We start from the raw sequence: 13,734 nt of genomic DNA, 5'->3' as shown, positions 1-13,734 counted from the left end.
CGGTGAGCGACATTTATTCCTACCTCTCCACCTAATTATGCGACATTCAATTATGTGATTCGAATTTTTGCGACACGATTGCCCTGTCCACGCAATGGACAGTAATATGCATTTGGAAATTAGACTCTGCGATTTCGCCATGCGAGACGCTGTCGCTCAATAAATAATAATTGACGATGCAAGTGTGCGCACACATATGGTTCTGTAATTATGTCGACATTGGTCGACATCGTTAAGCCCGATTGATAAATGCGCTTCAGCCTTGCGATGCGCTTAAAAGGAGCAGACATTTGCATCTCATATTGCAGTAATCATCTCTTCGCAATTGGACTTGAGAGGCAATTTTTTTAACACTCCATTCTTATCAATCCTGTCTATCTATAATTGAAGGTGTTCCAGCTGGTAAAGGGAAATTTTTCCTGCGAAACTCGCAATGGGCAAAATCAACGAATTGAAAGAGCGGTGCTCGCTGGGGATGGATCTTATCGAATTCTCCTTCAGTTTTCTCCCTACAGAGTAGTGATATTTTATTCGATCTGCGAGACTGCGACCGGATCTAATAAACGAGTATAACTATGTTTGAACGAGGCCAGACGGTGGTCGGTCGCGACGGCTATCGGATTTCGTACCTGCTCGGACGACTGTCATTTTTCATGTATCGATGTCCGGGACGGCGAGCGTGATCCCATTACAACGAAGGCTGCGGTCTGCCAGTCGCGCAGCGAACGTCGCACGAGGATGGAGCGTTGGGTCGGGAAGATCGCCGTGGTCACGGGAGCCAGCGCCGGAATCGGCGCAGCGATTGCGCGAAGTCTCGCCCGACAAGGTGAGCGAACGCTGAAATTCAGATCGAACGTTGCGTCAAAATCCTCGCAAACTCGACGGGGTGAAGAGCCCGTGAGCGAGCGTTTATCTCGACTCAAACAAGACCGCATGAGCGTGAGATAACCGACCTTTCTCGTGTCGGCTGCTAATTGACACGCGAAATAATCAGTTTGCTGTTTTTGAAAACAGAACTGTGACATTATCCGCGACGGTTGCGAGATCATGCTCAGAAGTTGGACACGTCTTCGTTATCGAGTCTTATTATTAGAATAGAATTAAGCCATGCCGAGTTGGCGTTCTCACGCTCGCGTCACCTCGCTGTAAATTTCGCCAGGTATGACTGTGGCGGGCTTCGCCAGGAGAGTGGAGAACATGAAGGAGATTGCCGACAGCTTAGAGGACTCCTCGGGGAAGCTTTACCCCGTCGAATGCGACGTTACTAAGGAGGAGAGTGTGATCGCAGCTTTCGCATGGGTGAAGGATAATCTCGGGCCGGTGAACGTCCTCGTGAACAGCGCCGGCATCACCAAAGAGTCTTCACTCGCTGGTGAGAATCCATTCCATAGATCGTGGATGCATGTACGTGAGAATCCTATTAGATTCCGTTGACGAAATTATATGAATTCGTTCAAGCTCCGACAGAATAATTTCATTTCAGAATAATTTTATTAGTTGTATACGAGAGTAATAGACCTCGTTAATCAAATGATTCCGTTAATTAACTCATTCTTCTCACAGACGGCTCCCTGGAGGAATGGCGGTCTGTGTTCGACGTGAACGTTCTGGGACTCTGTCTGTGCACGCGCGAGGCGGTGCGTGCGATGCGAGAGACGGGCGAGGACTCGCTCGTGATTCACGTGAACAGTCTGGCCGGCGAGAGAATACCCTTCGTGCCGGGATTCAGCGCATATCCTGCGTCGAAGCGCGCCGTCACCGGCCTCGCGCAGTCCTTGCGGCACGAGCTGGCAGGCACGCGCATTCGCGTCACGGTGAGACGTCTGGAAAGGGACGAATTGCATGAATTGAATATCTTGAAGTACATCAATGCACAAACAAACGTAACGACACCACGTAAATTACGAGTAAATCCTAATCGATAAGCGTACGTAGATTTCAAGGTGAAGAAAGTAAGCGATTACGAGCCCTCACGTTTTGCCCGATTTGCTAATTCTTCTTAATTACATACATTGCTCGTTACTGTTTACAGGATTTAAGTAATTCACATCAACTTGTAATTACTGATCCCAATTACGCACCTTACTAATTCTCCCTGCTTGCATTTTTGCCCTTACCTAGAGCATCAGTCCCGGCTTGGTCGCGACGGAGTTCATGGCCTCCTACAGCATGTTCTCCGAGGAAGCGATGATGGCGATGCCGACGTTGAATCCGGATGATGTCGCAGCAGCAGCGATTTATGTGCTGTCCAATCCTTCTCACGTTCTGGTACGTTTACATCGTGTGCACCTTGAGCGTTGTGTCTCGTCGCACAGAATTCAGGACGATCTTCCTTTCGCAGATACAGGACATCGTGCTGAGACCCTTGGGTGAATCCTGGTAATCGAAATTCGAGCGAAGCAATTTTCAAGTCAACTGCATGACAAATGCTGAATGTAACCGGTAAATTGTGCTTCTCACGAGGGAAACGTCAATAAAAGTAAACTCTCACCGATCCTCCTCTTTTTTTCCTTACCTCTTGCGCAACAAAAAATACATAAAAAAAATTACTGAATTAAATTATCCAACATTTAGGCAACGTTGCGATACATTGCATACTCTTCAGTCTCTTCAGAACTTAGCTGTCTATTGTTTTGGCTGTGGTAGGAACTTAAAGATCCAATATTAAGATTGGTGGACAATGCATGTCCTCTAGAATATGAGGTCGTGTCCTTCATACATACGTGAGCTTCTATCCTCGGCGTTCGCGGTGAATGTTTAATGGCAGCCGAACTTCATCCTCAATTGTCGTACCGTAGAAGACGATTCAATTGTCTATCGAGGTCGCCGGGGTCTTGGAGCGTTTCGAGCATCCTCAGCATCGTCGCGAGAACTGCAAGCATTCTCGACGAGGATCGGATCGCGGTTATCTGCGAATCTTCAGGCTTCGTCGACGCTCGCACGACTTGAGCCGAGCTTTGTTCGCAGACATGTCGAAGAGGTCGTCGACCGACTCGCACTTACGAGGGATCTGCCGCGGTATATTCTGCGAATTCTGACGGAGGGGAAGCTTCACTCCGTCGCCCCTTAATGAAGCTATCGCCAAACGCGTTATCGTGCCTGCTCGCTCTGCAGAAAGCTCCGCTTGGATTTTCGTCAGCTAGACATCCCGCTCCTATCTCCCTACGTTGTTTTCGTACGACAGGTGTTTGACACGCGTGTCACGTCAAACGTCAAAAGACACAATATGTGTGTGCACATTATAATACTATTTAATTAAATATTACTACTAATTCTCATGTCGATTAGCACGAGAATTAAGCTAATTAATATTAAATCGGTCAAAAAATCTGGCTTGATTCTGCGGTCAACTTTGATTCCGTTGCGTTCCACGGAAACGATTTACTCGTCAGTTAAATGACCAATATCGTCGTCTACGATATTGCTTCCCCTTTTTTGGCAGCGGAGCATCACTAGAATTTTGCTTAGCATTGCTTCGAGAAGACACGCGATGTGAGAATATTTATTGAAGATCAAAACCAAATGTTATGACTAGCCAGATATAAATAGTTTAAATCTGACAAGCACGGAAGGAACGTCAGTGATGCTTCACGTCCAAGTGTTACACGTAGAAGTTACCACCTGAAAACCTCCATTGTGCCGTGCCAATTGGAAGAAAGAGCAACGAGAAGAAGACACGAAACGTATCGCGGGTGAAACTTTGGCCGATTATACATCCATGAATTGTTGCATAAATTGTACTTTGGCGACCGGTTATCTCTCTCTTACATTTAATTAATAACATATCCACGATAATGGAGGCCGCAAGAGACCGTCGCGCGTCAGACGATACGGCATTATCTGCGAGCGCGACGAGCACGGCAGACTTGAATGGAATATCGCCGTCTCCTCCAGCGATTGGATTGGATCGCGCACCGAAAACAGCCGGTAATATCGCGCCGATACAAATAATATGCAATACGCGTGCGGGAATGCATCATCCAGAAAACAATGGATTATCTAGACGCCCGGAGATTAAGCGCGACCCCCTAATCGAGGGGCCACATTTCCAACGTGGTATAAAGAGGTGTCGAGGATCCCTCGGCCATGCAGAAGCTCCTTGCAGCGACAGGCATAACAAGCTCACGGTTCGCTCTTTCTCGTCGTCACGCTACCAAGCCAACGTAGACACAACATGGACCGTCTACTGAACAAGGTCGTCCTCGTCACCGGCGCTAGCGCCGGCATCGGCAAAGCGATTGTGGAGGAGCTGGTCACGAAGGGACTCAAGGTCGTCGGCATCGGCCGCGAATTGGACAAGCTGAACGTATGTCTCACACTGTCAACGATAGTCGATGTTAATTGTTAGTTTCTAAAGAGTCGCGACTTTCAACATGAGAAGGCTCTGGAACTCGCAGGTTCGGAAATTTTAGAATGAAGGTATAAGAACACGGGTACTTCTTGTTTCAACTGACAAAGTTTCAGGGGTGGAAGCACCGTTTCAATTGCGCCATCTTTCAGGTGGTTTCAGACATATTAGCAAAAATCTGAAAAGTCATATCTTCTTGAAGAGATGTCTCCATCCTTAGAACCATCTTTCAGTCGAAACAGAAGATAGCTAAATTATTAGCATCAAATAGACCCTATTCCCGTAAAGTTCAAAGACTTTGACAGTCGCCTTCTTGTCGCTCTTCTTGTTGGTGAAACGAAGAAGAATGGTATAAACGTCGTTAAGTAAAATAAAAAGAAAATCTGGGAACCTTCGTAGATGCTCGTGGATGAACTGAAAGGCAAACCCGGCAAGCTCTATCCTCTTCAATGTGACATGTCCGTTCAAAGCGAGATTGAGCGCGCAGTAGTGTGGATCGAGAAGACCTTGGGTGGCATCGATATTCTGATAAACAACGCCGCTATCAATATCGATTCTTCCTGCGTCAACGGCGGGATAGAGGAACTCAAGAAGACTCTCGACGTCAACGTGCTCGGTTTGACGTGCATTACCAAGGAGATTCTGAAATTGATGAAGGTCAAGGGTGAGTATCGAGCATCGTGATCGAGGCATACGCGACGAAAGTGCTCTGTAACGGCAGAGAGACAACTATCCTCGAAAATATAAACGGTATCGTATCATCTCAGGGATCGACAATGGCTGCATCGTTAATATCAACGATGTGTGCGGCTGGAAGTGTCTGCTGGCCTCCGATCGTCCCATTTCGCCAGCGTATACCTGCAGCAAATTCGCGTTGACGGCGCTGACCGAGTGTCTCCGCTTAGAATTGGCGCAGAACGAATCCAACGTCAAAGTGATCGTGAGTACTTTGCGAGAGAAACGCGAAACTCGAGACGCGAATCTTCTGTCCTCTTCTCTTCTTCTCTGTTCTCGCGATAGTGCGTTTGCCCGGGCCTGGTGGAGACCGAGATGACCCGGCAGTGGCTGAAGGAGAACCCGCGATTGAGTCTGAAGCCGAAGGACGTGGCTGATGCGGTCATCTTCACACTGATGACTCCGGAGACCGTGCTCATCAAGGACCTCGTCATCACGCCCATCCGAGAGATTATTTAAGCAGGGCGAATGGCAACCCGTTTCTCTAGGGAAGGACATTGTTGTAACTTAGAACAGACATGTGACTGATCGAATAAAGCGCTTGCATTTTCTCTTGAATGCGTCGAGCTCGTTTCAACTTCCTCCCGATCAGTGAACTGAATGATTTTCCGGTCCGAAACGCAATGGGTGCAGTAGTCTTTGTTATTATACTCTCTATGTCGCAACCTAAAGTTATCGACGACTAGACTGACTGTCACAGTTAAGGCGTTATCACGACTTCTGGAAGAAGTGGGAAACGCCTCTAAAATTACGCAACAGTTTCGGGCTTGGAACAAACGGCTGAAGGCTCACTGCGCTCATTCTGTTTCGGGTCTTACCGTTAATGAGGTTCTAACGAATAACATTACTCGAGAACCAACTTATCCCCGTCACTTATTGTGTCGTCGTCCATTCGACGGTAACAAGACGACGATGAAACAGCCGACAGGAAGGACTCAGATTGAAACTGAGATCGCTACTCGCTCGCTAGAGGAATGTCGTTGCGCACGCAAAAGTCCGCGATAACAGGGCGACAATTCTTCATCTTCGTAAAAATTCACATCGTATCCTAAGCGCCGCGATTCGCACTGAACCAACACATTAAATAAATGAACTAACGGTAATAAATCGATAGAGTTCTCACGGGCGCAAAAATTGGGTCGGGGACCGTGAAGAAGTGAGTCGATTTTGCAGACTGAAGGAGGATCGCATAAAACAACACGTCGTGTGTTCATATTGACGCATTTATTTTCGTTCCACTAACTAATTTAATAATTCACAACACCTGGCACTGTACTGAGAAAGGGATTGCAAGAAAGCGATGTAACAAGATAATCCTATTTAATAAAAGTGCGAAGCGGTCGGTTGTTATTTAGTGCCTAGAGTTACGAAGATGTACATCTCCCGCATAATGTAGCGCTTACATGTGTGTGTGTGTGTGTGTGTGTATGTGTGTGTGTGTATATAATGTATGTACAATGCACGGAATAATAAAGAAAATTAGCGTATGGTAAATTTGTAGTGACAGATAACGCGATAATAAACACGACAGAGAATTGTCGCATTTATTCAGCATCCCGACAATATATTCGAGATATGTTTGTGGATAAATACACACTGTGCAAGAACGTTGGATCTGACGCTACTCACGTTTCTTTCATCTCTACATCGTTCATTTAACAATTAACTATGTATCGAACGTGAGAGAAAGCGACAGTAACGACAAAGGATACTGAAACTATACACACTCGATATGAATGGAAGAAAAAGAAAAAAGAACAAAAAGGGGGAGTTATTATTGTGAGAAATCTGTCTTGCAGTGTACATAACACATTTCATAACAATGTAAGTGAAACTGAACACAGGGTGGGATTGATTATTAATGCAGAATACACTTTTAAAACTGTACCGAGGCAGGCGAGGTATTGCGTGTTACTAAGTTAACGTTTACCTTGTCGGTGACAAAACGAAAAGTATGAATGTAAGATATATCTTTGAGGAGAGAAAGAGAGAGAGTGAGAGTGAGAGAGAGAAAGAGAGAGAGCATGCAGAAATAAATATCGATAGTACTTCAGGTAGAAACTGTTCACAAATACCTTACGGCAAGCCGTCTGATCCGGTATGTTTTGTTCGTATCTCCGTGAAAAATGAGATATTCGACTATCTTGTCGAGTCTGATCCTGCTAAACGCAAGTTCCAGATTCCATATCCGACCTAGGAGAGAAATCCGTGAACCCTATGAAGCGCGAACGGCATCATGCTCGGCTGCATGGCGCTCGATTGAGACAATACTTGACAATCCAAATCCATCCTTCGTATTTCATAGATCATCCACTTAATGAATCCGAAGGGAGATCCACTGTGACGCGACTCCACTGAATACTCGTCGGCAATACTTTTTTTCTCTATCCGTATCCAAAAATCGTCCACATGCATACTAATTAATCCCGTTCGAATCCTGTCTCAGCGTCCTAATCCAAATATATCCTGTCCGTCCGCCACTCGTATTGAGTATTCCTCTAAAACTATGGGGGGAGCCAGTCCTCGTCAAGATGTGACAGATAGTTTGCTTTACTGAAACTCTGTATCATCCTCTTGTTCTATGTTCGGTTAAATCCTGAAGACTCACACCGCAGTTCGCAGTGTGCGCGACAGAGACGCACTTGATCACACCGAGAAAACAACTTTATCGGTAGACATGTATCTTTCTTTTTTTTTTGTTTTCGACAATTGGATTTTAAATCACCCCGGTGTTAGCAAGTATGGGATACCGAGCGCGCGATGGTCTCTTCCCAGGAAAAAAAAAGATCACTTCCACCTTTGAGATTAACACTAAATGCGAATCGTCTCTTATATAACGAATGTTAACAAAAGTCAAGTCTAGCATTGACGACGTGGTCGTTGCATCGAGAAGAGAATTAATATCGCGCCGAGAATCCGTTCTCAATGAGGAAAAATTAATTTCCACAAAAATTGAAAAAAAAAGAAAAGGAACTAAAAAATATTACAAACAAAACGCTTCCAACAGAATCTGTGCAGTTGACAATCCATTACTGGTTTGACTGTTCGGATTATTAGTGATTTAATTAACGCGGAATGGTCTGTTTTTCTCATTTTTCTTTTTTTTAAATCAACAGTGCGCGAAAATCGAAATCGTTCGAAAATATCGAAAATATTAATATCTTCGAAGCACTATGCTTTAACAAGCAATCCAGATAGGCACATAACATAATGAGTAAGTTCCACTCTCTCTCTTAAAACAGACGCACAAAAAGCTTTAGTCTCAAACTGGGAGATTCTACTACTTTTGTTTTTTTTTTCTCAAAAAGAAAAATGTTAATGAGATTGGTTTGCCTCCTCGTAATGGACTTGCCAACGTTTCCTGATCCAGCTAATCCAGCTAATCCGGTATAATCCAGCTAATTGAGAATCCTTGAATGGAACGAATCATCTCTCTTTCATCCAAATCCTCTCCTGATCCTGAATTTCCTCTTGAAAGTTTCCCGTTTTCACTATTCTCATTTTCATCTATGTCTTAATCCTCTTACAATTTATGCTCCGTACAAAATCCGTCCAAAACGCAATCCATCCCAACGTCAAGCGAATGTGTATTACATCCATCCAAGAAGTAAGATCGTGTTGATTTCAGTTTTTCATTCATTGTGTTACAATCCAATCCAATATACAAAAGAAGAAAAAATACATTAGTTTCTTATACGATGTAGATTAATGTTAGATATAGAATATATCAATGCAAATATGATCCCTATGATGTAAAGGTAACTCGTATGTATAACGGTGATAAATTTACGGCGGAAGGAATATATGAATAGCATATCTTTTCTTTTGTTTCCCTCCTTCCAGAAAATGAACCTTCACAATTGAAAAAAAAAAAAAGTCATAGATCAGTGTACAGACCGATGCAAAATCATGGGATCAACTTGCAATAATAATATCTTTTTTCAAATACACGATATCGAAAATGTTTCCCTTTCAAAAATTATCTCTATTTTAGAAAGAGCATTTTAGCAACATATTCGCGTGGTTACGTAGACGTCGCAAATGTGTGAGAAAGGAAAACACAAACAGGGAAATGCGAGCGACATTAATAGTCACATCAAATAACAGTTAAGCGCATTTCACCGGACTTGTCGTGTATTATTTAAGACATTTCAACCTGCACATGTTGGAAATGTTCAGATTATGTAATGGATATATTATGTTGTATGTTTTCACACTCGGAAGTGTTAAAGATTTTAATGAGTTAGATATTTGCCTGAGACAGTATACCAAACGCAATTTGGCAATATAAAAAGATGGCTCGTAAAAAAGATCGCCATCATCATTGAAGATCACTCGAGTCTATTGTCATATACAGTCGAGAGTGTTATCATCAAGCGAATTAGGTTGCGTGAGAGTGATCTTATAAAAAGTTTTCCTGCGCCAATAATTATATACGTTTGTTACGTAAATGTATAACGATTAGTCATCATCATTACACTCGAATGTCTCGTACAGCGTATATGCACGATATATTGTCATCACTACGCGTTACCGGAATTCAGAATTTGGATTTAAACAACAAATTAAACCACGCGATGTGTCGTGTAAACAATCTTGAGGTATTCCTTTGTACACACAAGTTATCCGTTAGAGTTAATAATCACACATTCTACGTGTAGGAGAAAAATATTTTGTGAGAGATTTCTGTCTACTTGTGTATCTGCAAATATACATACATAGCATTCCAGTTCTTTAATTTATGTACTTGTTATTGCTGAAGGTATCCGTACATGGAATGCATCATAAGTTGCGTATTTTTTTCTCAACATTATACATTCGTTGTAGAATTTAGAGGTGAAAGAAATATAGCAATATCTTATTTGAACTACTATGAAAAATTTGCTATCGCCTGCTTAGATAACGTCTGAAAACATTTGAAGAATTATACAAAAGTATATCTACAAATGTAAATTGAATTTTGTCCTAAATTCTGTCGTATATTATATAGTTCTTTGACCATCAAAATTTTCCCGCTTGAGAAAAAATAAAATCTTCGTTCATAAACCGATAACGGAATTTTGACGAAAACTCAAACGTCATCCAAATATTATATATGACGTGGCTGTCAAAGTATTAATATTTAAAGTGCGCGATTTTTGATACACCGTACGTGTTAGCAACTGTGACTGAACGTTATTAATCTAGCACTACGATATTCAGACGATTGGATAATGTATCTGTGATATATATATATATATATATGTACATATACATATGTATACGTTTCATTTTAGTAATATATAAAAACAGATATTTTCTTTTAGTGTAAACTTGATTATTAGGATGATATTGATGTGACTCGGTAACTTATGAAGCATCCTTAGCTAAGAAAAATATTAATTTAAGCTCTATTACGTGTGTATATGTTAGTACTTAATTGTGAGACAAAGTTTTTCCAGCAAGTCCGTACAAAGGTAATTTGGATTGTAAAAGAGCATTGTAGCAATATAAACGCGCACAATATAATAGTGTATCACAAAATACTACATTAATAAAGAAGACGTTCGTTAGGCAATATTCAAAATGTAACATTTTACTATGCAAAGTATATTCAAATGCAAACATTAGGATTTCAACTGTCAATGTGCTCGATGGAATATACACTGTCTTCAATGTGACAAAGTAGTCGCCGTTGTTAGGATTGTATGAATTATTGTCAATTAAAAACAGTCACAATACAATACAATTGTCAGTGACAAGTCTTGTCAACAATACTTCAAAATTGTTACACATTTCACAAATTGTAGTGATGACAAAACAAGTTGCCAAATATATAGAGGAATGTATCTTTAAATATGAAAGTAACTAACGATTTTTGGATAATAAACATGATAAATATGGTCGCGAGCACGATTTCATTTTTCCTTTTTTTTTTGTGAGGATAAGGCTCAATAGTTTCTGTACCAGGTAATTAACTTTAATAGATTAACGTTAAGAAACTTTTATTAAAATGACTGAAAATATTGAATTCGTTAAGTCAGCCGGTTTCTTTGATTACGAATAATATAGTGAGTAATATACTTTGGAAACAAGAAACTTAAAAAATAATTGTAATACATATGTAAGAAATGAACCGTGCTCTAGCTCTATACATCAAATATACAGTACGGTACAGTTATTCAAACAATTTGAACTTTTTGCAGGACCTGTTTGGATCGGAGGATGTCCTTGAGTCAAATTCAAATCAGCAATAATAATGAAACATGGTAAAAGCAATTGTCAATATAGATTTCACTTATATTACCATGTGAGAAACACATACGTACACACTAGTCGTATGAACGAGATCTGGAGCGAGATCTTGATCGCGAGTAATTACGCCGCAATGGCGAATAAGTGGGAGAACCACGACGTCGTGGGCTATAGCTTCGTGAACGAGTACGGCCCCTCTCTCTATCTTCGCTGCGTCCTCTATCGCCACTGCTGTGGTCTTCTTTAACACGAATGTAGGCTACCTCACCCTAAGTAGAAAATTATATCTTAAAGAACATAAGTCAGAGCTGCTTAAGGAGACAACAAAGACATATATGAACAATACTATAATTCAATAGAGAACATTAAGTTTTGTACATCAACACGAGTAATACAAACGAAAAGCGTCTCATATTCGTAGCAACAATATACATAAAATTACACACAGCCACAAATTATAGATACCTCGTGAGATCTAAATCGTGAGTCATCTAATTTCTTCACAGCATATTTCATGTCATCATGTCTCAAAAACTCAACGACACCAGTGCCATCTTTGTAAACATCTGCAAAGCAGACATCACCAGCCTCACGCATATGATCCTTGAGATCCTGCCAGCTTCCAGATGGTGGTAATCCAGTAACTAATACTCTGTATTGTGATCGTCGTGCTGGAGGTCCCCGGCCACGAGAATTACTCATTTCACCACGACCACCTCTACCACTATCTCCTGCTCCACGTCCACCACGGAAATTATTACTGGGACCACCTCCTCTTGGAAATTCAACTCTTAATCTATAACCATCGTAGTCATAACCATCTCTTGCATGCACTGCATCTTCAGCATCTCTGAAAAAGGCACAGTTTAACTATAATTTAATTCTAACGTTTCTTATATAAACTTTCTGCTATGAATTTACTTAACATTTAAGTAAAACAATAAAATATGTTCGCTGACATCTTAACAATATGGAACCTCTGCGATATGGAATATATATTAATTCTTACAAATATTACAACGGATCAGATTCATACATCACCGAAAATATAATATTAAATTTTATATTCTATTATATTCACATATTTTGCAGGAAAGAGCAAGAACATATTCTTATATTCAAAAACTTATAATATTTAAAGTTTTAGTATTATAGTATCTAGCTGTATTTAGATTTTCTTTTAGTAAATGATAAGAAATTATCTGATAAATATACGAGGTATCTGTTGAGACTATAGCATCCATATACATATGTATGCACACATAAATACACTGCATAATAAGAATAGTTCCTAGGAGTAACAATGACTTGCTCATATACCAAACAGGCAAGCAACCTGTTTCTACCCTATATTTGTTACATTATTCTAAAATATAATGAAAATTGTATACATATTTATACTTGGAATATAAATGTTTATCATATATTTAGTTATCTTTATTCAATAAGACTAAGTAGAAATGACATAAAGGAACAGGCCGAATGGAATAACACAATAGTGTTACATATATACACACACACACACACACACGTACATCTTAAGTTCAATGTCATGTTTTGCATCGATCTGTTTATTCAAGCTGGACAACAATATATATTATAGAATATAAAAGGAACAGTATACGTGCATGTAATGTACAACTTGAATCTCTTAGAAGCTTACCTCGGATCATCAAATTCGACGAACGCGAACGGTGGTCCTCTGCGATTTTTCAAGTCAACAAATGTTACTTTACCAAATTTGTAGAAAAGATCTTGGATATCTTTCGTTCGTATATCCGGTGGCAAATTACCCACGTAAATCCTACATTCGTTTCTACCGCCGTGAGACATATCCAGTTTATCCGCTGCGTTATTGCGTGGTAACAACTGCGTGAGCAAAAGTACAAATCCAAAATATAGTTCCTATAATTTCGCAGGTAATAATATTCACAATGCCGTGGAATCTTTTGTGCGTCCTGCCGCTGACGAAACAAACAAGATGGTGATACCGGTGAACGAGCGGGTAGCGTGATCGGCGTGATCACGAAGGTCTTTCGATATTAACCGAAATTAACCGAAATCACCCGAAATCGAGTTGCGCAACCGTCCATTTCTATGGCTGCGTTCCGATATTCACTGTCAGTACTGAGACTCTATAATATACGTGACGCGAGCTATATAGATTTTCAGTACTAGCAGTGGATATCGGAACGCAGCTTATTGGTCTGTTCTTTTTAGCTACACTACTGAACTGGTGCAATAAGTTAAAGTGAGAAAAAATATAGTTGTCTCATTCTAACTTATTGCACTAGTTCCGCAGTCCAGCTAAAAAGAACAGACCACATATGTAACATATCTGGTAAATCGCGAGATGCATACGATTGGCTGATAATTTTACGACGCATTTCGAATCTCTTAAAATCATCTCTAATTTT

The 13,734-nt window shown here is 41.0% G+C and overlaps 3 protein-coding genes and 1 long non-coding RNA gene across 4 annotated transcripts; 2 read left to right on the top strand and 2 right to left on the bottom strand.

The window, feature by feature from the left end:
* Positions 1 to 658: 658 nt before the first annotated feature.
* Positions 659 to 2,395, top strand: LOC105184803 (farnesol dehydrogenase). The gene is made up of 5 exons (XM_011143838.3): positions 659 to 826; positions 1,160 to 1,372; positions 1,564 to 1,814; positions 2,122 to 2,268; positions 2,342 to 2,395. The coding sequence occupies exons 1-5, from the start codon at positions 739 to 741 to the stop codon at positions 2,381 to 2,383; spliced, it is 741 nt and encodes a 246-aa protein (XP_011142140.1). The 5' UTR covers positions 659 to 738; the 3' UTR covers positions 2,384 to 2,395.
* LOC112590656 (uncharacterized) lies at positions 1,403 to 2,252 on the bottom strand. The gene is made up of 3 exons (XR_003114382.1): positions 2,082 to 2,252; positions 1,519 to 1,823; positions 1,403 to 1,417 (listed from the first exon to the last, which is right to left on the bottom strand). It is a non-coding gene; the product is annotated as an uncharacterized LOC112590656 (long non-coding RNA).
* Positions 2,396 to 4,089: 1,694 nt separating the features above from the next.
* LOC105184798 (dehydrogenase/reductase SDR family member 11) lies at positions 4,090 to 5,641 on the top strand. The gene is made up of 4 exons (XM_011143822.3): positions 4,090 to 4,306; positions 4,748 to 5,012; positions 5,116 to 5,288; positions 5,369 to 5,641. The coding sequence occupies exons 1-4, from the start codon at positions 4,175 to 4,177 to the stop codon at positions 5,540 to 5,542; spliced, it is 744 nt and encodes a 247-aa protein (XP_011142124.1). The 5' UTR covers positions 4,090 to 4,174; the 3' UTR covers positions 5,543 to 5,641.
* Positions 5,642 to 7,667: 2,026 nt separating this feature from the next.
* On the bottom strand, positions 7,668 to 13,427 carry SF2 (splicing factor 2). The gene is made up of 3 exons (XM_011143821.3): positions 12,981 to 13,427; positions 11,783 to 12,167; positions 7,668 to 11,586 (listed from the first exon to the last, which is right to left on the bottom strand). Exons 1-3 carry the CDS (start codon positions 13,148 to 13,150, stop codon positions 11,395 to 11,397), a joined length of 747 nt encoding a protein of 248 aa, XP_011142123.1. The 5' UTR covers positions 13,151 to 13,427; the 3' UTR covers positions 7,668 to 11,394.
* Positions 13,428 to 13,734: the final 307 nt, after the last annotated feature.

This window comes from Harpegnathos saltator, unplaced genomic scaffold (assembly GCF_003227715.2).
Source record: "Harpegnathos saltator strain DR-91 unplaced genomic scaffold, Hsal_v8.6 scaffold1, whole genome shotgun sequence".
Taxonomy (NCBI): Eukaryota; Metazoa; Arthropoda; class Insecta; order Hymenoptera; family Formicidae; genus Harpegnathos; species Harpegnathos saltator.
This window is presented reverse-complemented; position numbering and strand designations above follow the sequence as displayed.